The sequence below is a fragment of the Aptenodytes patagonicus genome, chromosome 18 (genome assembly GCF_965638725.1).
Source record: "Aptenodytes patagonicus chromosome 18, bAptPat1.pri.cur, whole genome shotgun sequence".
In the NCBI taxonomy this organism is placed as follows: domain Eukaryota; kingdom Metazoa; phylum Chordata; class Aves; order Sphenisciformes; family Spheniscidae; genus Aptenodytes; species Aptenodytes patagonicus.
The window spans coordinates 12,196,896-12,223,182 of record NC_134966.1 but is presented as its reverse complement, the minus strand read 5'-3'; the positions used below and the strand labels follow the sequence as shown (position 1 = coordinate 12,223,182).

The following is a 26,287-nucleotide window of genomic DNA, read 5'->3' as shown; positions in this document are numbered from 1 at the left end:
CATGTCTCAGTTTGCCAAGTGCAGGTGCAAGAATTGCTCTTGGCATTTCTGATGGGGCTGATCACCGCTGCAGAGGTCAGACAAGAGATGGGCCACCACGGCCAGGACAGTAACAGCATGCTCGAGAGGTATGTGCTTCTGGTAAGCTCCTGCCCAAGTTCCCGGGGGCGGTTGGGTTTCTTGGTACCTTTGCTCGGGCTGGTGGCATCCCCTCCCTGCAGGCCCCCGCGAGCCGGAGGGGAGCGGTGCCGCGGGGTGGCCTGGGCACCCTGCACGGGACTGCGCGGTGGTGGGGCCGGCAGGGTAGGACAGCACTGGAACAGACGTGGCTCGTGGCCGGGTGGACCCTGAGGTGGGCGCTGGATTAGAGCTCCATGTCGCTGTCCCCGCGGGCCGACCCCACTAATCAGCTGTGAAAGAGAGAGAGAAAGCTTGAGAGAAATCTTTCTCTCTGCTAACCTCATCACAATAAAGATTCCTATAAAGAGCTTTTATCCTTGAAGAAAATGAGGCACATAAGCAGGAATAGTAAACAAAAGGCTGTCATTTTGACCCAGGAGTGCTTCATGTTGTTGGCAACTGCTAAGAGGAAACATAAAGAAAGGCTGCATCCAAGTCCCAATTATGCAGAAGTATGTGACTGATATGTCAATGAGTCCCCCCGGGAGGAGACCACCAGCACTTCCCGGCGCTGCCTGCACACCATCTGCACACGCCGCCATGTGCCGGGCCCGCCTGCGCCCCCGAGCGAAGGCGTGCGTGGCATTGGAAGAATGCGGGGGACAAGGTAATGTCATCGGGAACGCTATCGCCAAAGTCCTCGCCGCGCGTGCATTATCGGCACGGGCCCCGGAGTCAGGGACTGCGGGCAGCCGGCGGTGCAGGCAGCGAGATCTGGCAAACAGTAGTGCTGACCACACCTGCTGCAGGCATGCTCCGGGAACGTGGCGCAGGCAGGAGGGCTGCCCCACCACCGATAAGCTGAGTGGATGGAGATAAAATCCAAGAAGGAGATATGCTTTGCTGAGCATCAAGGCTACGCACCAGCAAGGAGCCAAAGCACGGCTGCGGCCTGCAGCGGGTGGTGTGGCTCCGTGGGCTCTGGCTGCGCCGCGGCTGTGCCAGCCCCACAGCCCGGACGGGAGGACATGGGGCAGGGCAGTCGCTGGACCAAAAGCCGGGGCTTTGGTGATGGACATGCTGGTGCTTGGGCCTGTCGGGAGCACAAAGCAGAGGCTGTGCTGGTCCCTTGGCCATGACGACACTGTGGCAGGGCAGCGACTTTGGGGTCTGTTCCTGGCCCTGAACAGCAGCTGTCCCTTCCCCAGCACATCCCCAGGGACCCATGCAGCTGGAAGCCCAGGGCCACCCTGTCCCTCCCTCCTGGGTGCTGTGGCCACTGAAATGTCACCCCAGTCTGCACCTCCTCCCTGTCCCCAGGGACCCCTGGGGCTGTGCACAGCCTTCAGCACGGGCTCCGTGTGTGCTGGCTGCTCCTGCCTGCGTGGGCATGCGCTGCCCAGGGTATCCAGGGTCCCTGTGGGCACCGCTGGTCCCCGAGTCCCAGTGCAAGCCCAGCATGGGGCAGGGAAGGAAGTGGCAGCACAGGCAAGAGGTAGGTGCTGCCGCTGCAAAGGGCCCTGGTGTTGGTGCTGGCACCTGGCTGGCACCCGCTCTGCAGAGGGGCCTGGGTGTCCCCGGTGCCGGAGCCCCACGCACCCACCCTGCCAGGAGCCGGCTCTGCCCGGCCCTTGTGTGGCCGCTCCGGCGTGCGCCTGCCCAAATCCACCCTCCTGCCACTGCCGGCTGGGACCTGCCAGGCTGCACCGTGGCCCATGCACTGGCCCTGACCTGGGGCTGCACACCCGCTGCAGAAGCTGGGCTGCAGCCTTGGCAAGGGCCCGTGCAAAGGAAAGTGCCCAAGGCCGGCGGGGATGTATTTACCCCTGAAAGCACCTTGCTGCAAAAATAGCAAGAGGCCGGCATGAGGCCGGGGCTTCCCGGGGGAACAATGCCTGGCGGGAGGAAGCGGCCGCGGCCGCCCTGCAGCTCCGTCCCCGCCTCGCGTGGTGCTGAGCCGTGAGCCGCTGCGTGCCGGTCCGGCAGGGACCTTGAACCTGCCACAGATTTATTTTCTCTGACATTGGCATCGCATCGGAACATCTGGCATGCGGCTGATAATTGCTGGGGATCGGGGCGGAAGCCGCTCTGGGCCTGGAGCTTCTTCCAGAGCTCTGTTTTCATTAGTTTTTCTCCTCTCTTCAGCTGCAGAGTGAGGAAAAAACAAGCAGGGCTGCGCAGCTCGCTGCTACTGCTCCTCTCCCGGTGGCCGCAGCACCAGGGGGCTCCCTGATCCCCCCCACTCAGCGTGGGTGTGCCATGGGGCCTGTCACTGTCCTGCTGTGTCAGGGCTGCACCCTGGCCGATGCTGAGCCGGGATGAGCCCTTCCCCAACCCCTGAGCCCGGGATTGTTGGTCCTGCCACGCCACCCTGGGTGCCAGCACCAGCACAGGGGCTCGGAGCCATCGCAGCCAGCCCATCCTCGGGGCTGTTGTCGCTGAGGGACAAGGCAAAGAGCAGGGCCCTGTGCACAAACACACAGGGAGACGCCATGGTGATGGATGGCCGGAGCGTGGGGCCAGCGGTGGGAGCAAGTCCCTGCTCTGGCAGGATGGGAGGTGTCGCTTGTGGCCTCTCGCCCCAGCGCCTGGCCTTGCTGCCCTCATGTTTTCGCAGGGCAATTGGAAATACGAGCCCCACGGCCAGCACGGTGCCCGTGGGTCAGGATCGTACCCAGCAATGGAGGGTGGGAGAACCCACGCGGCAAACACAGCTCCACGGCCAGGGGCTTGGCTGCCCTGCCACGTCCCTGGCCCAGGGGGACCCACTTTCCTCCAGTGCCATTTTGGCACACGCAGAGCTGCTGACCGAGGGCGCTGCGAGCTCACAGGGATCCCGGGCACAGGTCCCCACGCATGGAGGAGCCCCCTCCCACCCTCCCCTGCGGAGGAGACCCTTCCGGGCTGGGGAGGCCCTGGCTGCAGGTCCTGGCGCTGGGTGGGTGCAATGGGCTCGCACTCCTCCTGGAGGCGTCCTGCCCCGCGCCCGCAGCCCCCTCCCTCCTGCCCTGGGCCATAAATCAGCGTGGCCGTGGGTGCTGGTGCGCTCGCTGCCGCCCGCCGGTGCCCCCCACCTCCCTGCGGGGTCTCTCTCCCCTGGCGTGTTATCTGCCGCGGGGGTCCCACTTATCTCCTCTGTCACTTTCTAATGCTAGTTTATGGGCAGTGTTTTGTAGCTTAATTATGATGTTTTTCAGTGTGGTCACGTGGCCACAGAAGCCAATAAGGCACCGAAGTGGGTCCATCCCGGCTGAGCCTGGCCCCCGCGGGGAGGAGATTGGCCGGTGTCCTGCCTGGGGCGGTGTATGTGCAGCCAGAGCCCCGACACCTTCCCAGCAGACGCGGGTCCCATAAATCCCCCAGCCCACTGCGGACGGGGCAGCGGTGCCCAGCACCCCACGGAGGCTCCTCAGGCGGCAGCTCCTGGCCGGTGGCACAAGCGAGGCTCTCCTTCCGTGCCGGCCCCACGCGCAGCGGGGCGTGCAGCCGCCTCGTGGTGAGTATGTGGCCATGGGGAGAACCGCGGTCCCCCCATCCTGCCTGTCTCCCATCCACTGCCGCCATTCCCCGGCACAACAGCGGCTGAGGCCGGAGCTGGGGACACGGCAGGGCTTGGTGAGGAAGCGGGAGCTGTGCATGGGCCTCTGCTTCCCGTCCCGTCCCCATCAGCGGGCGTGGGGATGGAGGCTCTGCTCACCATGGGCAGCGGAGTGAGGCCTCGCCGTAGCCTTGGCCCCTCGGCCATGCTGCTGCCCAGAAATGACAGATCCGGCTGCCGAGGGGCTCTGGGAGCCCAGCCAGTGGTGGCTGGGGGTCCCCGGTCACCACAGCATTGCGTGTTACCCGTGAGAGTGCAGGCAGCCCCTGCACCCTGGAGCAGGCGTGGGAGGCAGCCGGGACCCCTCGGCGCCTGGGACTGGCTGAGCCCGCGTCCCTTCCCCATTCCGTGCCAGCAGGCGCCGCAGCCCTCGGCTCCGTGTTGCTTTTGTTCCTCGTGGTGTTTGCTAGGCTCTTCTCCCAAACCACGGCCCCTCCTGGGCTCCTCTTCCCGGATGGCAGGTCCCGCTCTGCAGCTGCCCGGCAGCTCCCCCGGGAGCTTGCGGCGAGCGCGGGGGCTGTGGCCAAGGGGCTCCACCGGCGGTGGGAGCACTCCTTCCCGGCCAAACAGCGGCTGACCCACACCGGGGGCTGCTCTGCTGCTATTCTTAGCCTGGGCTCGATTCCTGGTGGCTCTGGAGCAATGCTCCGCCGAGCCCGTTTCCTGTTTGCCGCTCTCCCTGCCAGCACCGCTTCCTACCCACCGCACCCCTGGGCAGCGGCAGGCGTGTGGGGCGAGCCGGGCAGGATGAGCTGGGCAGGATGAGCTGTGTGCGATGAGCTGTGCGGGACAAGCCGTGGGGGATCAGCTGTGCGGGATGAGATGTGCAGGATGAGCCGTGCCGGATGAACTGTGTGGGATTAGCCGTGTGGGGCGAGCCGTGCGAGATGAGCCATGTGGGGCCAGTGGCCACAGCTCCCCTTCACAGGGTGCTGCCGGCAGCACAGCCCCCAGCTGTGCAGGACCTCCAGACACCCACAGCCTCAGGACCCCCCCTACCACTGCCCTCCCTGCAGCTCCCTTGGGTGTCAAAAGGCCTCGAATCAGAGCTCCCTCCTTGGGAGCCGTGCAGGCAGCAGGCTCCTGCCTGTACCGGGACAGGCTGTGCCTCTGCATCAGCCATGGAGGGTCTCCTGACCGAGCGGGTCAGCCCTGATGGGATGGGTTGAGCTGCAGTGCCCAGCTCAGAGCCGGAGCCTCAAGGTCCCCATGGCCGAGTGCCTGGGCTGCAGCCCGTGGCCAGCCGGCCTGGGAGCGTCCCGATGACCAGGACGTGCCGGGAGCATGGGCGCTCCTGCGCTGGTCTGCTGGTGTCGTGGAACATTTCATTAAGAATCCCTGAATGTGAAGCAATGAATTAAATACTGGTGGTGAACAACCGCTATCTGACAGGCGTACCACGACACCATTGGCAGTGTCTGCTCCACGCAGGGTGGCTGGTGCTAGGTTCGAACCATCACCTCGTTAGTAGTGGTCCCAGAGGAGGTGTCAGGAGGTGCTGTACACCCCAGTGCTCCTCACGCAGCTTTCCCCGGGCTTGGTGAGCACCTCCCTGCAGCTGGCCGGCTGGCAGGACTGCCTGGTGCAGGGTAACAGGGCTGGATCTGGCAGGGCCCGGGGGTCCGGGTGCTGTGTGCTGAGTGGGGCCGGCTGCAGGGTGTTCCTCTTGCTCAGACATGTTTAATTGTGCTCCAGCCCCCGGGACTCCTGGTTCCCACGCTGGTCCTGCCGCTCGCAGGCCGGATGCCCAGGGAGGTGGGGGGCTCGTTGCTCCCCATGGATGACCCGGGGCAGCTCCACCAGCCCCGGGCGGAGCAGGGAGGGTCTCGAGTCCCTCCCTGCAGAGAGGTGCCTCGTGCCTGTCCTGCCCCTGGGGTCCCCAGGCCCGGAGCCCGGCGCTGCCGAGGCCTGGCTGAGCAGCTTCCCCCAGCCCAGGAGCAGCAGCGGGAGCTGCCGCCCGCAGCCCTACCTTCGGGGGCTGCTCCTGCCCCGAGCCCCCCGGCTCCCTTTCTGCCCCCCGCGCTTGGCCCGGGGCTGCTGCTGCCGGGAGCTGCCGGGAGCTGCCTGCCCGGGGTGCCGTGCCCGCTGCCTGCTGCCCGCCGGGGCCTGCCGTGCTGGGGGCCGGCAGCGGGGCAGAGCACGGCCCCGTCCCCGTGTCCCCGTGTCCCCGGGCTGGCAGGTCCCTCCGCCCCCACCCCGTGTCCCCGGCGCCGTGAGCCGCCCGCTCTCCCCAGAGGAGGTTCCCCAGCCCCCGGGGGGCTGGCCGCTCGCCCGCACCAGCATGGAGATGCTCTTCCAGGCGCTATAAAGGGCTCCGGCTCCGGCACCTGCCGCTCGGTCTCCGCCGCGCCGCGCTCCCGCTCCGCACCCAGCGCAGGGGCTGGGGGCCGCCGTCCCCGTGCCCCGCCCGCCCCGTCCCGCTGACCCGCTGGCTTGTCCCGCAGCAGGGCCGCTGGAGGGGATGGACTATTCCTATGATGAGGACCTGGACGAGCTCTGTCCGGTCTGCGGGGACAAGGTCTCCGGGTACCACTACGGGCTGCTCACCTGCGAGAGCTGCAAGGTAGGAGCCGGCCGGGGCGTGCGGGGCCGGGGAAACGGGGCCGGGGCTGTGCGGAGACCGGCGCCTGCGGGGACCGGGGGAACGCGGCTGGGGCTGTGCGGGGACCGGGGTTGTGCGGGGGCCGGGGCTGTGCGGGAGCTATGGCCGGGGCTGCGCGGGGACCGGGGCTGCGCCGGGACCGCTGCACGGGGGAGAGGGGGCCGGGGCTGTGCGGGGAGCGGGGAGGGGGCTCTGCAGGGGCCGGGGCAGCGGGGCCGGCCGCGGGCCGGTCCTCGCCCGTTTTCGTTAGCGACGGATTCGCGCTCGGCGGCGGGACGGGAGCGCAGCCGCGACGGGAGCCCCGACCGCGGCGGGGGGCGGCGGGAGCCTCCGTCGGAAGCAGGGCGCGGGGACGGGGTGCTGCTGCCGGGCTGCCGGGCTGCCGGTGCCGGGCCGCCGGGCCGCCGGGCTGCCGGTGCCGGTGCCGGTGCCCGCCGCATCGCCGCCGCCCGCCGCCGCAGGGCTTCTTCAAGCGGACGGTGCAGAACAACAAGCACTACACCTGCACCGAGAGCCAGAACTGCAAGATCGACAAGACCCAGCGCAAGCGCTGCCCCTACTGCCGCTTCCAGAAGTGCCTCACCGTGGGGATGCGCCTGGAAGGTAGGGCACGCCGCCGGCCGGCTCCCCGCGGGCACGGCCGGGCTCCGCGGCCGCGGACGGGGCCGGGGGCGGCGGAGGGGGCGGCCGCGGGGCTGCGCGGGGCTGCGCGGTCCCCCCCGGCGGCGGTCGCGCTGTCCCCGGCCGCCGCCGCCCGCCCCCGCCGCGTCCCCGGGCCGGTAATTCCCGCGGCCGCTTCGATTCCGTTTTTCCCTCCCAAGTTAAAAAAAAATTCGTTTTTTCGCGTCGCCTCCTGCTTTTCCTTTTTTTGTTTTTGTTTTGTTTCCCCGGGGGTTTTGGCTGCTGCGGCTTCAACTTTCCAGGATTTTCTTTGCTGGCAGAACGGTTGGGAAATAGCGTAGAAATTATTGTTTTCCTTAAGCACATAATTCCAGAAGCCGAGACTTAAGGAAAACGTTAAAAATGACGGGGCTCGCAATAAACTGCTGCAGACCCACCACAAATTATATTTTTCCTCTTGGTGACATTTAGTAGAACAGATTTCTCATCTGACGCTCGGGGAGTGCAATTACATCCCCCACGGCCGCCACCTCGCTCATGTCAGAGAAGCCGATCCCGATTGAGATATCAGAGTCGAGCCCCAACATCCCCAAGTCGTGTGTTGTGGTTTCTGCAACGCTTGGCACGGGCCAACAAAATACCTTCGGGGGGACAGATCGCTGGCAAGCGACCGCAAAGCAAAAGCAGATGCGGAAAGGAGCCCCCCCCACCAGAGTCAGCCGCCCCCCCATTTCTTCTCCCCTGAAATCGTTTACATTTTGCAGCAGATGAAAACGGCCAGATGCACTGGTGGGGCTGAGACCCCTCACCTGGCCGGGCTCTCTGCGCAGGGCTTCGCCTGCCCGGGAGCTCAGGGCAGAGTGCGGGTTAATCAGAAAGTACTGCGTGTACTCGCACAGTGGCCGCTCGCTTCCAGGAGCGGGATGAGAGCCTGCGAGCAGAGGCGCAGGAGTAAGACACAACATCGAGCTGCAAAATCAGCCCCTGCAAACCCCCGGCGTGGGCTGGCTTCCAGCCCTGTCTCCAAAGAGGACCCAGTTTCGCTTTCCTCCCTGGACTGGGGTTACTGGTGCCCCGGATCAATCCGTGCGTGCTCTGGCAGTTTTGACCGGTGCTGCAGGAGAGTTTGGGCACTGGGCAGGGGCTGGGGGCTCCAGGGGCAGGCAGGCAGGGGCAGCGCTTGGGGCGGCTGGGGGGGGGGACAGGCACGGTCTCAGTTTGGCCGTTTTCAGCAGTTTTTGCTCGCTGAGGAGCTCATTTGGTCCCGTAGTCCATGAGGGCAGCGGCTGGGATGTTTTGTTTATTTTTCTGCTGTTAGCTCCTTAGCGGAGTCCTGCAGCCAGGCAGCTGGGGGGGAACACCCAGCAGAGAGTGATATTCTCATGGGACAGTCTCTTTTGTGGTAAAAACCGGAGCCCACCTTTCCTCAGTTCCTAATATTTTTGGGCAGGGAATCTGAGGTGACACTTCGACAGTGAGCCTCCAGCTCCACAGGACAAAAGCAAGCCCGAGATGATTGATTTTGGGGACAGAGTGTTGATACAGGCCCCCCTCGAAGTGCCTGAAGGGAAGCTGCAGCAAAGCCTGGCCAGGGGAGAGCAGCATAGCCCTGGCCCAAGCCTGCCTGCACCCCCAGGCACCCCCTGGGCACCCCCCCGGGCATCCCCCGTGCCCCTGCTCAGGCAGGGAGGGAGAGGTGGGCGAGGGGAGGCAGAGCTCGGCGGGCAGCTCACACCAGCCAGGGCTCTGCATGGGGGCGAGGGCAGGCGAGGCAGAGGGAGCGGGAAGGGGAGCTGCAGGGTGCGCTGGGTGCCCGTGCCTGCCGCCGTGCCGGCTGGCTGCACCCTGGGTGTGTAACTCAGGGGCCGCCTGCAGATGGTTTTGTCAGGGGGATGCCGGGGGTGCAGGCGCTTCCTGGGTGGCTCTGCTTGGGCGCCCTTGCCCCGGAGGTCAGGGTGCATCGGTTGCTTCCCGGCAGCCAGCTGGGACGTGGCAAATGGCAAGTTGTTCCTGATTCCAAGTGAGGCACAAACAGCAGGAAAAGCGGAGCAGGAGGGAATTAAAAGGCCTCTTCTCCCTTTGTGTTCTTGCTGGGAGAGGGTAGGAGGTGTACTAGCGGTTGCCTGTGGAGGGTTTGTGAGACCGGGCTGCGAGCACCTCTCGCTGTGTGTGGGGTGTGCAGGCAGCACCAGTGGGGTCCCTGCCTGTGGACCCTTGACTAGGGTCACGGGGGTCCGCTTGGGATGCAATCCCTGGGCATCGCTGGGACCGGCCTTGTTTGGTGGTGGAAACACATTACTTTGAGTGGGTGAGAGATTTGGGCTTTCGGTGTGCTCTGGCATCGCTCGAGTATGCAGCTGGGGATGCCAGACTCACCGGTGCCAGCTCAGGCTGCGTGAGGGGGGTCTGCTTGCGGGGGATCCTGGCAGGGATACGCACACATGCTGTCGGCGGCCATCTCCCTTGTACCCCTGGAGTTAGGAACTGCCCTGGGGCAGCTGTCTGTTGCCCAGAGGCGTGCGGTCAGGCTTTCAGGAGCCGGGGGCCGCAGCACCTTCTGCCTCAGAGGATGCCTCTGGCCGCCCTGCTCCCAGCGAGATGCTGTTTTCATGAATAAAGAATGAAGGAGGAAGCATGGGGCGGCTCCCCTGGGAGCACATTCCTGCTCGCCCTGGAAATGCTGCTGCTCCCTGCCGACGCTCCCGCATTTCCAGCCTGCCTGGGGAGAGTTTGGGAGGTGCCCTGGCTCTCCGGGGGGGCTGGCCGTGCTTCCAGCGGCCGCGGGATAAGTAGGCGAAAGAGAGGCAGAGGTAACAGCTGAGACACAAAAGCAAGACCCGCCTGCTGTCAACAGCGATGCAAACTAACAGAGGGTTTTTTCCCTTTGATGCTAAGTCTGTGGGCTGTGCTCGCTGGCGTGCTCTCCTCCATCCCTCTGCACCGCCATCCAGCTCCCAGCTTCCAGCGAGCTGAGGCTCTTCCAAAGGTGGGCCGGGGCAGCAGCCCCTGGGAGTGCAGCGGGGCGGTGCGGAGGGATGAGCTCCTGCTGCAGAGAAGCACCTGCTGCCTTGTGCGCTGACACATTCTTGGGTTTCTTTTGGAGTTTGGAGGGAACATCTGCTTTGCTACAGCCGGGAGATTGCGATGGAGCCGTCAGAGTGACTCCGCCAGTGGGACGCTCTAGCAGAGCCCCTCGGCCGTAGCTGATACCTGGGCAGGGATGGGCAGCCTCCTGCCTGAAAGCCCGTGCAGCCCTGCCGTGGGGTGCAGTGTGGCCAGCTGGGCCTGCCAGTCGTGCTGCCCGTGAAAGGGGCAGAGATTTGCAGAAAAGAAGCATGTGCAGCCTGGATGCAGGTGAACCAGGGTCTGAGAGGGCTGTGGGGTCCCAGGCTTTGCAGAAACAAGGAAATCCCAGGGATGGTCCAGAGCCAGGGGTCATAAAAATGAAAGTGGGTGTCGAGCCCCCTCATTTGCCTGGGCTTCACGGGCTCTCCCCCCAGCCCGCGAGGGATGCAAGCTGCTTTATCCCCCAGCCCATTTTGTAGTTAAAGCCAAATGTCTTTTCCTTTCCTGCAATTCCCAGAGGCTCTGAGGGTGACACCAGCAAGGCAAGAGCCGGGGCCAGGCACCCGATCCTGCCATGCCACGTCCCTGGTGTGCACGGCTGGGCTGGGAGCGGCACAGTCCTGCCAGCGGCTTTCTGGGAAGGTCTCCCTGGTGCCCCCCAGCCCCATTTGGCCACCAAATCCCCCCCTATCATTTTCTCCATGCTGCATGGAAGCACTGGTCTCGCTCTGCATGGGTTCACTGCAACCTCTGCCCTCGCTCTGCCCCCCAGCTGTGCGTGCTGATCGGATGCGTGGAGGGAGGAACAAGTTTGGACCCATGTACAAGCGGGACCGTGCCTTAAAGCAGCAGAAGAAAGCTCTGATCCGTGCCAATGGCTTCAAGCTGGAGACCGTGCCTCAGATCATGTCCCCGGTGCAGAACGACTACAGCCTGTCCTCCACCATCCACAGCATTCACGCCATGTCCAAGACTTTGCCGCCCAATCCCGCTGCCCTGACGCCCGTCGACTATGAGCGCAACCCGTACGGGACACCGTCCCTGGGAATGACTGTGCCCAGCCACGCACCACTCGCCGGCTACCACTACTCCTCCTTCCCCAACCGCACCATCAAGTCCGAGTACCCGGACCACTACACAAACGCACACGAGTCTGTGCCCGCCTACGTGTACCCAGAGACCTACCCCAGCAGCTCCCCCCCTGACATCCCCGAGGTCATCCTGAAGCTGCTGCAGCTGGAGCCCGATGAGGCCCAGGTGAAGGCACGGATACTGGCCTGCCTGCAGCAAGAGCAAGGCAAAGGCCGGCACGAGAAGCTCAGCACCTTCGGCCTCATGTGCAAGATGGCTGACCAGACCCTCTTATCCATCGTGGAGTGGGCACGGAGCTGCATATTCTTCAAGGAGCTGGAGGTAGGAGCCTGGGTTGGGGGGGAGGGATGCTGCTCTGGGCAGGCGGCGGGAGGCAGGTAGGACTGGGGCTGAAATGCCGTGAGGATGGGATGCTGTAATGGGCAGGACTGGGGCTGAAATGCCGTGAGGACAGGGCAATGCCCACGGGCACGAGCCCTGGGCCGCCAGCGCTGCAGATGTGCTGGTGCATCCCCATCCCGCTCCCGGCTCCCCACGCGGCAGGGCTGGAGGCACCGGGGCCTGGCTGCAATGCCAGAGCGATTCCCGCTGTCGCTACGGGGCTAATGATTTCAGATTCATCACGGCGGGGGCAGGTGTGGAGGCAATCGCCAGCAGAGTGACTGCGGTGTCAAGCTCAAGATATAATTGAAAAATGTAACGTTGAGGAATTATAGTTGAGACAATTCTCTCCTCTGCCTTTAGGAGGAAAATCGATGCTGTCAGGTGGGTGCCTATTAGCACCAGGCAGCCGGGGCAGGGCTGGCTGGGGCGGGGGACACAACCAAGCCTCCTCCGGAGCCACTTCTGCTGCCGGCAGCCTGCGAGCGTGCCTGGCTGGGGGACGTGGTGGTCCCGCTGGGCCAACCCATCTGGCAAATCCCCCTGAATACTTACTGGGACCAAGGGGTGGATTAGCAGGGGTGGGGCAGCCTCTGCCATCCTGCAAACCTTGCCAAGCTTTCAGACGTTTTCTGTTCGTGTCCTGGGCTGACCTAAGATCCCAAACTGGTGCAAAAATGGGAGAGAACATTTTGCAACCTGGCCAAAACCCAGAAAGCCATGTCCTGGGGCGGCTGGGAGATCCGGGTGCCTTCCCGTGCTCTGAGCGTGAGGCTGTGCTAGCCGGCTCTGGCCAAAATCACCTTCCTCCTGCAGTGCCGTGAGGACCATGCCCCGCGACAGGGCCAAGCTCTTCCCCGTGCCCACCCCGCAGGGTGCCATGGAGCAGAGCGGGGCAGAGCCTTATGGCTCAAAATAGCCCCTGGCTGCCAGAACAGTGTCAGGAAACGACATTGTGGGGGTGGGTCGGGCTCGTTTCAATCATATCAGTGTCCAGCCTGGATTTTGGGAACAGGGTGGTTGTTGTTTTGCAGGAGATATTGTAAACAGTGTAAATTCAGCTCCTGGCTGCATTGCCGTGTAGCCTTGTAACTCCATTGTCAGCCTGATTGCGCCACCAAAATAGGCTATTTCCGTGTGAATCCGTGTCGGCGGGCGCTCCTCCTCCCGCGGTGCTCTGGGGGGGACGGCAGAGCCAGAGGCCTCACCTGGGCAGGACCACCGGCTTCCTGCCAGGAGCGGGGCATGTCCCCCACCGTGCCCAGGACATGGCGCGTGGTGCCCCAGGGAAGGGAGCTCGGCTGGGCATCCCCGTCCATCACTGCCACCCTGGGGGCTTGTGCCTTTTGCCTTTGTCCATGTGGTGAGCGCGGGGCAGATTTCCAGCGTCTTGCAGAGCCAGGGACTGCAGGACGCCACGTCCCACCCTGACTCCAGAGGGAGCGTGAGAAAGTGTGGTTGTCGCTGGCCTTGGCTCCTTCCGAGCCCCCGGCACAGGGTTGTGGTGCCCGGGCCCCTCTGTGCGTGTCCTCCCTGGGGACGATGCCAGGGCTGCCCACCGCCCACCCGGCACGGCGCGTCCTCCCTGGTGTGGGGCAGTGGCTTTCCCTTGGGCACACGGAGAGAAGCCGTTGGGAAGCAGTAGTAGGTCTGCAGCTCCTGAAACCCCATTCCCGCTCCTGCTGGCGCATAAAAGCAAACAGCTGCTGGGGTGGTAAATGAACTTCTGCTAGTGCAGAGTTTATGGCTTTACCCTAAAGCCCACTAGCACGGAGTAAAATCGCGATCTCAGAGATCGATGGCCGTCATGCAGGCAGTCCCTGCTGGGTGCTCAGGGCTCCTCGGAGCAGGGGATGCCAGCAGTTCTCTCCATCCCCTGGGAACATCTGCTTGAAGGCCATGGTCTCCATCCCCAGCCGGGGAAGGGCTGTTTGCTGAGACTGGTGCAGGGATCCAGGCTGGAAGGGCATCGTGCTGCGACATCACCCCAGGGCATCATGCTTGGCTGATGCCAAGTGGGGAGGGGGTGCAGGCAGGTGAGGATGGGGTGCAAGCAGATGCCTCCATGCATGGTGTCCCCTGCCTGAATACACCCAGCAACCATGTGCTCCTGCTGCAGGGATGTTTTGCAGACAGCTGGCTTCTCCCCTGGGCCTCACAGGGGGCCTGGAGAGGAGGGAGCAAACCCTCGGGGGCATGGGGACCCACTGGCTCACGCCTGGCCAGGACGAGCCTTTGCTCCCTGCCCAGAGAGAGCGGGAGCTGGTCTCCCCTGGAGCTGGCAAGTCTTGTTCCCATTCCCATTCCCGTTCCCATTCCCACACTAGCAGCCCGTCAAGGGGCAGCGGCAGACCAGGCGCTTTGCCGTCTCCTCCTGGCAGGGTGGCCGGGGTGGGGGCCCTTGGGGAGAGCTTCCCCCAGCTCCGCCACTGCGCCCAGGGAAGGAGGGGGGAGATGGGCTAATGGCCTCTTGACATCGGCTCACACGCCACGTCCGCCCGCAGGCGCGGGGCAGTCAGATTGAAAACAGATTTAACTTCCCAGATATATCGTTTCATTTAAGGGCCAGTAATTCTGTCAGTCTGCCACTGACAAACGAGGGTCCCCATGCCAATCCGCCGGGGAGACTGATGTCGCAGCGTTCATCTCGTGTCACCAGGCAGAGAATTACGGACTGCGCTGGCCTTCGGAGGCAAGACTAATAATGCCGCGCGGCAGAGGGGGATTTGGGGGCCCGCTTGTTTATCGAGGGCCGGCCAGGCAGCCGCGGCGCGAGGCCGCGCGGGCGGAGGTGGAAGAGGTCAGCGCTGACGCCCATAAATACAAACTTTAACTGAGTCTAGATGAGATGTGTCAGGACTGAGGGAAGATTTGCAGCATCTCTTCAGGAAGAAAAATATGGGCTGGGGGTGAAATATATTTTGTTGGGTTGTGAGTCTCGGGCAACTTTGTCCTTTAAGATGTAATTTTTTTATATATATATGGAGAGAGACAGACAGAGAAATGTGCATACACACGCACTCTTGCACACTCACATTGTGTCTGGCTTTGATTTGGTTTATATACACATACCTTGCACAGCCTGGTTTACATAGGTGTTACTGCCATATGTACATATAAATGTCATGCACACAGGGGTGCAGTGACCTTTAGATTGGGATGAGCAGCCAGGAATGTTAAACAAATTGCCGCGGTTTCAGCCCGAAGGCCAGGCTGGGCTGGGTGTGCGGCGGGTCCCTGCCGCCAGTGAAGGGGCACGGCGCGGCCGCGAGGAGGTGGGTTGATGCTGGTCCCCTCCTCAGTCCCTCCTCGCCATGGGACCGGGGCAAACCACCCTCCCAACCACAGGCAAGCACCAGTGGTGGGGGGGGACACTGAGGGCAGCGCCGTTCCCACGGGCCGAGGGGTTCCTGTGGGTTGCTGGGTCTGTCTGCTGGGCTGCTCTCCTTCACTTCTTGTTAGAGATCTCGGAGCCATGACGAAGCCTATTTGTAGTCAGTTGGTTCTCTGCCTTTAGCATGCGTGGGTCATCTTGACCCCATCTCCTGGCCAACAGCCAGAGCGTTTTTGGCAGATTTAAAATCTCCTTCTGGTCGTGGATGCTGCAGTGATGTTTAGCATCCTATGCACTGGGGGAAATGTGACGGCTTTCCCTGCCTGCTGGCGTCCCGGCTGGCACAGCCCTGCCCTTGCTACTGGGGCACACACGCAGAGCCACGATCACCACGCAGCCTTGCAGCCAGCTGCCTGCGAGCACCAGCAAAAAGCAGTAGCCTGGGCCACAGCAGCATGCTCTGCCAGCAGGGAGATGAGATCCTGGCCCTGCTGCACTGGTCTTGGTGGTTTTTTGCTTTAATATGCCCATCACAGTAGTATCTGGGCAGAGGGATGGTGACCTGCATTGACCATTAACACCTTAGACTTGTGTGGGGTTTTGATTGCAGGTGGCTGGCAGACAGTAATCCACTTTCACACTTCTTGGTAGCCAAGGTGACCAGTCCTGCTCGCACCCAGTGATTGCCTGGGCTGTGGCTCGAGGCACTGGCATGTGCTGTGCACCTGTGTGGGAGCTGCTGGGGCAAATCCTGCACCAGTGATCTGGGAGGAGGCCCAGAGAGCACCCCTGGGGGTGAAGGCAGGTCAGGGGCATCTGAGCACTCCTCGTGCCCGTGGTGTGCTGAAGCTGGGTGGGGAGAGGCTGGGGATCGATGTCCTGGGACCCGCTCAGGGCTTCCGAGCAAAGCGGGGTTGCTGGTGGGTCACTGCTTCATAATGCTGCAGAGATGTTTGAGGGCGGATGGTGGTACCCGAGGTGCGGGATGCCCTGGACCAGCCGTGCAGGGATCAGCGAGTGCAGTGGGGCTGCGCCATCCCCGTGGGGGTTTGGCTCCAGGATGCTGACGCACTGGGGTGGCCTTGGGCACGTTTTGGGGAGACCCAACACTCCCAGGGGCTTCCTCCCCTTGTGCCTACGAACCTGCAGGGAGGGTCTCAGGAGGTTTAAGACTCTCATGTGGCACATCTGCATGCGGGTCCTGCAGCCCTGCACCCGGGCAGCACCATCCGTGCCTCCGCACATGCTGTCTCCCCTCCGGCCCTTGGTCCAAGCCCATTTGTTGCAGGGAAATGGATTTTTCTGTGGGTCGCAGACCTTCAGCAGCAAGGCACTTTCGGTGGCCAGGCGGCAGGGGAGTGCTTGCCCTGCGGGGGGAGCATTTCACTGCCGCATTTTGTGAATGGGTTAAATGCTTGCTTTAAAAAAAAAAAAAAAAATCACCTCTTAAAGACAGCTTGCATCAGGTCCTTGATAAAGCACTCTGTTGAAAAGCCTTGACATTAAAAGAGGAAGATCCTTTGCTTAACTTTTAAAGGCGAGAGTGCGTGCGTGCCGCCTCGCCGGGAGGATTGATTGACTCTGAGTGGCCGTCCATTAGCAGCCCTCTCCTCCTGGGGGGCCAGGCTGGTGCTGGGCACAGGGGAGGTGATCTCCAGCCAGGAGCCCCCTTGCAGCGGAGCCGCACCACTGGAGTGGGACCATGCAGGGATACCTGCTGCCGCCCCAGCCCAGGGCACGGGGACACCCAGCTTGGTGCTGGGGCGCGGGCAGGGCTGGGGTCCCTGGAGAGGTCCCCAAACCCTGCCCAGCCCCCAGAGCCCCCAGCCCACCCAGTCACGCTCCCAACCACATCCCCCCATGCCATGGCTATATGGCTCCGGCATGCAGTGATGCTCCCGGGAAAGGCCACGGCACACTGGAGCGTGCTGGCAGGGGAACGGCTGTGTGGCAGGCGCACAGGGCAAAATGTGCCGCTGATGGGATGCGGGGAGGTGCTCTGCTGAGGGAGCTGAACCTGCCTGTGGAATTCGGGAGAAGCTGATTAGTCATTTTTAAAGGGAGAAAAGAAGATTTCAAAATTGTTGAAATGCTTCCTTTTGGAAAAGCTGAATTTTTTTAAACCATTTTCAGAGCAAAACCTTCAGTCTGTCCCTTCCGGAGCTCATCCCGCTCAGGAATGAGGCACAGGAAGGAGCTTCCAAAACAATGCCGCGACTCAGCCAGAGTGGAGGAGCTCGGCACCGGCCGGGAGCGTGTGGCTGGGCTGGCAGTGTGCTGCCGCGCCAGGAGCCCAGCTCCCTGCGAGGGCTGGCCGCAGTCACAGCCAGCCACTCGCCTTGGGGCAGAGGTCATCAGGAATGCAGAAAAATCTCCATTTTGTTTTGATGAAGAATGAGCTTTTCCCCAGTCCTTTGTTCAGCAGCTGAACAGAAACCTCACAGTCTGTACGGCTGGGCCGTGTACCGTGGCTCCTTCGCCTGCTTGGGTGATGTGGTGGCAAGCCCAGCCTTGGCAGCCCCATTGCACCTCACTGCAGGCAGGTTTCACATGTTGGGCAGGAGTGGGCACCGCAGCCCAGACTGCCGTCGCTGCCTTCTGCACCGCACCTCCCTCCCTGCGCTGCTGCACGTCCAGGTCTGACCACCCACCGCACTTGAGAAACAAATCCCAGTGGCTTGCGGGGAGTACTGGGCTCTGAGACCATAAAGCTCTTTCTCATCTGACTTCTATTCCTTTTGCAATCTCCCAGTACTGGTTTATTGCAGCCTCTTCAGCAAAACGAGGGTATTATCCAGTCCTGTGATACTGCATCTGTCTTCCTTCTATTAAAGGCAGCGAGTACAATGGCACTGCAGAGCTCTTCTGCTGGCGCTGAATTTGCTCTGCAGGGAAGTATTACTGATAACCCCCGGCCCTTTCCCTAAACCAGCCTTGCAGGTGAGGGGGTCTCCGGGCACGGTGGGGTTCAGCTCTTTTCAGAAAGGAGTTGGGGTCCTGCGGAGAGCAGCAACGAGGGGACAAAGCCGGTGACCCATGGTGGTTCTCGGCGGGGTGGTGGGGAAGGCAGCTGAGCGGCGTGCCTCCTATCTGCTCCCCAGGCTGGGACGGCAGTACCCCCACATCCAGGCATGGAGGCCTGGCATGGCTCTTCATTTCGCTGAACATAGCCGTTGGCTCCAGCAGCTCATCCTCCCTGTCGCTGGCTGCCTGCAGCCCACCGGCTGTCCCACGAGACCTTTGGAGGTCCTTGCAGGTTGTGTCCTGGGTTGAGCTTTTTACCGGGGGCATCTGCAGGCATTTCTTTGAAAGTGTAGCTGTGCACGCTTTTACCTGTGCCTGCAAATACACACCAGCACATGTGCAAATGTGCACATGATCACGCATGTGTTGATGCGTGGGCAGGGGCCAACCCAGCAGCTGCAGTGTGCAGCGATGCCCCGCAGCCGGCGGCTCTCCCATAGCTGTGCTGCGCTGCGGCACCTCTGTGCCCCTCCCCGAAACCTGCCATCCCCAGCAGGGAGGCAAGGATGGGCACTGTCTTCTTTCATTTTAAAGTATCCAGAGAGGCTGCCTGGAGACACAGGGCCTTTGTGCAGCAGCCGCATGTTCCCTCCTGCCCAGGTGCCAGGACACAGCCAGCAGTCATTTTATTAAGGATTTGTGTGCGGTTCAGGGAGGTTGTGCCTGGTGGGGGAAAACCCTTGCTGATAAGAGCCACTAAGTGCCACCAAAACATGCTGAGCTGATTCAAAGCTGGCTCTGCACAGCTGCCCAGCCCATCTCCCCTCCTCCAGCCCAGATCCCCCTTGCCCAGGGGTGCAGCTCCAGCTCTCCCTGCCCGCCTGAGGGGACCCCGCTGCCGGGCTGGCCTCCCCCAGGACATCTGCCGGGTGCGGGGTCGGTGCTGTGTGAGTGCAGTGCAAGGTGTGCGCGGGGCATGAGCCTGCAGGTGTAACCCAGCCGCAGGGCGCTGGTGATTGCAATCCTTGCTATAGACGCTAACCAGTGCTGTGGGCATCAGTCTTGCCGTCCTCTCCTCCCACCCGCTGTGGAGGGAGGGCTGGAGGTGATGCATGGGATACCGGCAGTGAGATGAAGTGGGGCGCAATGTCCAGCCCAGTTACATGCCAGCACGGGCAGACATGGGAGCCAGACCAGGGCTTTGCAATTAATGTTTCATTAATTAGATGCAGCATCTCCTTGCTAGGAGCTTGTTCACAGTCAGGCTGCAATTTCCACGTATAAATGTGTGTGTGAGACTTTGGGAAATGCTCTGCAGGGAGGCAGGGTGAGGAGGGTTTCAGGTTCTTAAAAAAACCAGGGCTTTTGCCAGGCTGCGAGGATCAGGGACAAAGTCCTGTCCCACCTGGAGGAGCTGGATTCCTGAGGGAGGTGGGTGATGCCCCCTGTACTCCCTTGCATGCTCCTGCAATGGGCCAGCAAGCAAATGTGTGCACAAAGCAGACCTGGGGCCGGACAAGCCTCCGTAGATCAGGTCACCTGGGGGCCTCAGAGGGAGGCAGAGGTTTGTCATGTCTCCAACACATCATGTTGGTGCCGTATCTGTGCCAAGGCATTGCTCATCCTGGTGGCAGAAGGCCCCATCTACTCTCTGCTTCATGTAACTGGACTCACTGCTCTACTTCTGGGTGCTTGAGCAGTGAAAATAGGTTATTTTTTTTGGCACTGATGCCAGTTTGGTAGAAAACCCCTTTTTGTTGTGCTCAGGATGAAACACAGATTGGTATGGGTCCCGCCCAGGTCCAACGCTAATGCAGCAATGTGCTGTAGCAGCTGATGGTGTGAGTTTGAGCCGTCGCTGCCACAGGGCTGGAGTGTGGAGCTGACCCTCAACACGCAAAGCTGGGGGCTGGAGGGGTGGTGCAGGGACCGGGGCAGCCTGACCCCCTCCTGCCAGCCAGGAACCAGCCCATGCAGATATAGCCCGGGCTGCCCCCATGGCCGCACGTGGCCGGCTGTGCCCCGGCGCGATGGGTGTCAGCGGCACTGCTCTGGCTGTGTTTCAGGTGGGCGACCAGATGAAGCTGCTGCAGAACTGCTGGAGTGAGCTGCTGGTGTTCGACCACGTCTACCGGCAGCTGCAGCACGGCAAGGAGCACAGCGTGCTGCTCGTCACCGGCCAGGAGGTGAGCGCCGGCCCACGCAGACAGCAGCAGCCACTGCGGTTGGGGTGGTGGGGACCAGGCGGCGGGGCTGGAGGGGGGGGCGCAGGGGTGACTTTTGTTTTACTTCTGGCTGAGTGCAGCTGACCCGGAGTAGGGCGGACGGGTTGTTTTTGCTGTGCTATGGGACTGCTTGTGCAGAAGGTCCCAGTCCAGCCCAGCCCATCCCGTCCTGTCCTGACTTGCCATCCAGCTCCTGCTTCTGGAGAAAAATGTTTCTCATGGAAAGATCAACGGCCGCACCTGCACTTGCAGAGACGGGGTGTGAGAAGGGGCCCCTTCCTGCCCGGGGGGCAGTTTTTGGAGACATGGGCACCCGCGATGCCAGCGCTTTGCAAAGGGCCCCTCTGTTTTAAGATGCACTGGAGAAACACGGTTCCCGTTTCACCCATCAGCCTTCACTTTTGATGCCCCTAATTCTCGGTCAGCGCTGTGGGCTGGTGCCCAGCTCCTGCCCTGCGCGAGGTCCCCTGCAGCGGGTTTGCAGGGGCTGGGGCTGCCACCGTTGATGCCGTCCCCGTCCCTGCAGGTGGACATGTCGACCGTCGCGGCCCAGGCTGGCTCCATCCTGAACACGCTGGTGCTGCGGGCGCAGGAGCTCATCCTGCACTTGCACTCGCTCCAGGTGGACCGGCAGGAGTTCGTCTGCCTCAAGTTCCTCATCCTCTTCAGCCTCGGTGAGTGCTGCTGCGGGGGGCACCAGGATGAGGGGTGGCCACGCTTGGGGGTCATGGCCATGCTGCTGTGGGGTCTTGGGTGGTGGGAGTGCGGCTGGAGGGAGCAGGCACAGCCCAGGGTCCGGCCGTGCTGGCTGCTGCACCGACAGGCGACGAAGGGGCTTTTAATGAGCCAGGAGCGAGGGCTGGGACCTCCCGGCTCCCCCGTCTTGCCGGGGGGGTCTGAAATGTCTCCCACTGCGGGGCCAGGCCCTGCCCCCGGCCGTGGGGGACGTTGCCAACCCGTTGGCCGAGTGGAGCCTATTTTGGTCACTCACCCATTGCACCGGGCAGGGAAACAACTGGCTGATACGGCTGCGGCAAAACAGGCGTGTTGACAGAGGCGGCGGCTGTGGACGGCCCTATCTCCTGGGATTTGCGTCAGAGGGCCCGTGCCGCCGCGGCGGGGCAGGGGCTGCATGCGGCTCCTGATTAGGCTCAGCCCCGGAGCCTGCGGTCAGGCCGAGGCGGCGGGTTCACACGGTCCTGCCTCACCTAGACAAAATATGCGGGAGCCACAGGCGCTGCTGCCAGAGCCCGCAACGTCCCTGGGACTGTGCAGCAGCTCTGTCCACTCCTGCCCCACTCCTGCTCTGCTCCTGTCCTGCTCCTGCACTGATCCTGCCCCGCTCCCACCCTGGCCACGCTGCCACCCCTGTGGGGAGCATCTCCCCATCCACCGTGGCCAGGGATGCGTCTCCTTTTCCTGCGGGCATTGCCCTGAGGCAGGGACACCCATCGGAGTCCCACCAGAGTGATCTCAGCCCTCGGCAGGGTGGTGTGGCCACAGGCAGTGCTGAGCACCATGGGGACCCCAGGGCGCCTGGCCACCTTCCTTACTGGTGCTGACACCTTCCCCTCAGCCCCGTCCCAGCGGGAGATCTCACGTCCCGGCACAAGGACGGCAGCAGGGCCTGCGAGGGGCTCAGCTGGCTCCCGCGCTCCTGGCTTGCACCTCTGCCGCGGCAGCTGCTTCACTTCCCACACCTCCACGGCTGCTGCTAATTGCATGCACCCGGACAGGGCAGGAACTGGCATTTCTGCAGGGAAACTTGTGCGTGGGTCCCTGCAGTGCCTGGGTGCTGGTGCTGAGCCAGGACAGCGAGCCCAGCTTGGGGCAGCCTTGTCTCCATCCCCACCCCTGTCCCCATCCCTGTCCCCATCCCCATCCCCATCCCAACCCATCCCTGACCCCTTCCCAGTCTCTGTCCCAACACCTCGGTGTTCACATGCACTTGTGCACCATGAGTCCCATCCGGGGGGGGTCCTGCCAGCAGCTCTGTGCCCCATAGCCAAGTGCAGCAGGCCATGAGCTGCACTCCGTGCCGTATGGACACCGCTGTGTATTTTGGTACTTCGTTGCTTGACAGTTTGCATCACCGTATGTCACTGTCACTGAGGAGCCAGCCTGCTCCAGGAGCAGCACCGCCACTGGGTTAATGGTTAAGAGGAAGCACTGACATGCTGCAGGCAGTGGGAATCTGCTCCCCCATCCGAGGGGCTGGGGTCAGGGCCAGTACGGTCTGAAGGACCCACTGGTTTGACTCGGGTTTGCTGTGGACGTGTCCCAGTTAGCAGGCAGGTCCTGCAGGCACGGGCACCCTGGGGCCCAGGCAGGGTGCGTCTCAGGGTGCACTGCTGTCCTGTCCTGCACCTGCGGCATCTCCTCCCGCAGCTTTCTTTTCCTCTAGAGCTGTTTTGAAATCCAGAGAAATTAGATACGATAATTTGCTGTTCAAACAGTGATAAGGTGTGGCGCAAACAGTGCCTGGGCTGGGAAATAAAGGAGCCGGTGGGGCTCGTGCCCCGAGCTTGGATCTTCCCCGTCTGCTGCCCTGCGGGCTCAGCACTGGGAGGGACGGTCACCCCATGCTGCCCCGCATCTCCCCGCCGCCCCCCGGCACGGCACAGCACAGCATGGCACAGCATGGCACGACGAGCAGGAGCAGCATCTTCCCAGAGCACAGCCAGCACTGGTAGCCACGGCTGCTGTGCTGACTGCAGCTGCGGTTCCGCTTCCCCGGAGCAGCAGCTTTCAGGGAGGGCATGGAATCAAATAGCTGTATTTTCCCATACATCATTTTGCCCCAAATCCAACTTTTTCTCTCCATATTGCAGAGCTCACTTGGAGTAATTTGCCCTTCGCAGGCTCAGCTGTAGAGGATGGGATTGTGTATTATGTGCAGGATGTAATTGCCTTTAACAAGAGAATTTCCACATTTACCACTCTGCCACAGCACAATCAAAGCCAAGCCCCGCTCACAAGAGCTGCCATTTGAGTTCTAAATAGATTTCTCTCCTGAGCAGGTAAAGAGATTTAATTAAAATTAGGGCTTCTCAAAATAGCAATATTTATGAGGATGGCACAGGTTAGCTTTGTTCTACAGAAGGGCTTAATAGAGCCTTAATGGATTGACCTATCATTCGATTTCATGACTTACATTCATGAAGCAGCTACTCTTGGGGAGGGGAGGAAGAGAGGCTTTTATAGCCCACATTCCCTTAAGCGTTTGCAATTTATCAGCAGCTTCTCCCAAACAAAAGGAGCTGTGAATAGGAAGAACACTTGAGGGCATAGAAATAATCCCAGGCATATCTGTATGTGTGATGGGAGGCTTTGTCACAGGACAGTCTTTGCAACTGCTGCAGTGTCTCTAAATGAAGTGAGTCAATGTTATTTGGACAACATTCTTTATTCCTTGCAGGAATGAAAAGATTATTCAAATATTCAATTAAACAGTGAATAGGGTCTTTCAGAGAACCAGGTGAGTTCATCGAGTAGAACTAGCTATTGTTGAGCCAACTCAGGGGATAGATTTGACATTTATCAATATAACTTCTTTTTTTTAATGACATGCATAATAACCTTATGCAGATAAAGAGATTTCATAACAACAACCTGGGTAGAAGGGAGATGGCCACAATAGGAGCAAATGTGCCGCAGGAGTGAAAAGGGAAGGGTGATATGATAAAGTGCATCGTGGCACGACCTGCAGCACTTTGTGCCTGTGCCACGCAGCACCCGGCCCGGCCGTGCAGCCCGGCCGCGGGCACGGCCTGAGGCTGTGTCTCCCCAGGGGCCCCACAGGCCCCCCGACTGCACCTCCACTCCCCGGGCTCTGCCCAAGCGTGGGCCAGGGGCTCCCAGCTTTGCTGGGCTGGAGCAGCGCCGGCTGCCGTGGCCCCCCCAAAGGAGCCCTGTGGGGCCAGGTAGTGCGGGGGGGCCATGGACACCCCCACCCGGCAGTCGGGGTCCCGTCCGCTCCTTCCTGCTCAGCCACCTCCACCACCAGCACCACGCTTTGCCCTCCCGACAGCTGCTCAGTCCTTTGGCTACAGCAGGGACCAAAGCCATGTTTGATTCCCCTCTTTTTTGGGGTGAAAGCCAGAAATAAACCCCAAACACCCAGCTGCCTTGGCCAGAACCTGTCCCCAGATTCCCCTGTTCCCAGCCCGTGGGTGGGATGTGTCTGGGCTGCCAACGCAGACCTGAATTTGGCCATGCATCAGTGGCTGCTGGACGTGGGCAGCAGAGCTGGCAGCGCCGTTACCCGAGCGCAGCGCTGCTGGGTGCCTCCGTGCCGTACAGTAAATCTGTTAAATCCACTTGCCCCAAATGGACTCGGTGCTGGGATTTGAAGCAAGGTCTCCCATGGGCGGGCACCAAGATACCATCGCTGTGTGTAGCTGTAGCTGGCTGATGGGGCGGTGCCCAGCACCATTTCCCTAAAGCCACTGAAACCTGTGTGCGGGGCTGGTTCAACAACATGTTGCGCAGCTTGAAACCGGTGCTTCATTCTCAGAGCACTCATGGCAACCTGAGCACCAAGGCAGCATCCTTGGAGGGCAGACCCCAGCTCAGGCTGCCCCAAAAGCCTGGAGAAACCCTGAGCCACCAGCTCGGGCTGCCCCTGCAGTCACCCTCCTGCCGTGGCTGCGGGGCGGTTACAGACCAGTCGTCCCCAGTGACAACCTGTGCCCTGGGGCTGTGCATGCCCCGGCTCTGCAGTGCTGCCATTGGGGCCACAACGGCCCCTTGGTGGCCAGACCCTGCCTGCACCTTAGTGCCACTGCCTGCTGCGCCGCTTCCCACCCTGCAGGCAGCAGAGCTGGCAGCAGGATTACGGGGGAGCTGCTGCGACCCTGGCGAGGCGCGGAGGATTAGGGTTTCCAGGCTGATGAGCCCTGTTGCCACATTGGAAAGACGAGGTTTATCGGAGAATTAATTCAGCCGCTTCCTCAACCTTCAGGAATTAAAGGGGGCTGATGGCAACGGCTCCCTGTGTGTGGGTACAGCCGGTAACAAGTTTCGGCTTTGCGGCTTTCTGGGTGGTGAGGGCAGGGGGGCACGGGCCCTCTCGCTGCCAACAGGGGTTTGGGCATCTGTCTTCAGCACTGGGGGAGACCCAGGAGGCAGGGCAGGGATGGGGAGCCCATGGCCAGGCAGGGACAGGGCGCAGGACCCCTCCTGCGCTGTGTTCTCATGCATGAGGGGTGTTGATGCGGGAGCACGGGTTCTTCCTGGTGCAGCGCGGTACGGATGGGGCAGACACGTGGGTTTGGCACCGTTTCACTGTCCCATCCCCGCCTTGCAGACGTGAAGTACCTGGAGAACCACACACTGGCTAAGGATGCTCAGGAGAAGGCCAATGCGGCGCTGCTGGAGTACACCGTCTGCCACTACCCCCACTCCACAGACAAGTTTCGCCAGCTGCTGCTGCGGCTGGCGGAGGTCCGGGCGCTGAGCATGCAGGCGGAGGAGTACCTCTACCACAAGCACCTGAGCGGGGAGGTGCCCTGCAACAACCTCCTCATCGAGATGCTGCATGCCAAGCGGACTTGAGCACAGCCATGAGCACGGACCCGGCGGAGGCCCGGCGCTGCCAGCGGCACAGCAGGGGCAGGACGCGTGCCCAGGGCTGGCGGGCCAGCACTGCCTCTCCACCCAGCCTTTCTCAGTGATGCTATTTAACCTGTACTATTGGAAAAGTCCCGGATGGTTTATTTTAATATACAGTAAGGACAGTTGATGGCTGTGGGGCCGTGCTCTCAGCTGCCGGAATGCCCCATTGGCAGCGCTGCCCCCCGGCTCCTCTGCGCACCCGGTGCTCGACCTGTCACCTGCCCAACCTGGCTCTGCGGTGCGAAGGAAGAGTAAAGCCTGTCCCAGCTTTTCTCCTATTTATGCTCCTCTCCTGCTGCCCCTACCAGCCATTTCTCCACCGCTGCCATCCCTTCCCCATCCCTGCCCCATGTCTCAGGGCCCCTCGTGCACAGGGCAGGGGAGAGGTGAGGTGAACCCCCGCGGGTTGTGGTTTCACGGCAGTTGGGGTGTCCCCAGGCACCAGCACGGAGGCAGAGGATTTCTGCAGGAGCCAAGCAGAACGCCGGGGCTGGGGCTGGAGATGTCGGCCCCATGCAGCCATACCAGGACCCCAAGGTGCACGTGCCGGGGTCCCCACTCCTGGCTGTCCGCAGTGTTGCTGCCTGCTCTGCGTCCCGCCGCTGCCCTGGCCAAGCAAGGGCAGGCAAGGACAGGCAGTGCTGAGCCCTCAGCTGAGATTTGTTTTC

The 26,287-nt window shown here is 62.1% G+C and overlaps 1 protein-coding gene across 1 annotated transcript; it reads left to right on the top strand.

Moving 5' to 3' along the window:
- The first annotated feature begins 6,179 nt into the window (after positions 1-6,179).
- Positions 6,180-25,706, top strand: NR5A1 (nuclear receptor subfamily 5 group A member 1). The gene is made up of 6 exons (XM_076355352.1): positions 6,180-6,281; positions 6,782-6,923; positions 10,780-11,420; positions 19,845-19,964; positions 20,530-20,677; positions 25,312-25,706. The coding sequence occupies exons 1-6, from the start codon at positions 6,180-6,182 to the stop codon at positions 25,557-25,559; spliced, it is 1,401 nt and encodes a 466-aa protein (XP_076211467.1). The 3' UTR covers positions 25,560-25,706.
- Positions 25,707-26,287: the final 581 nt, after the last annotated feature.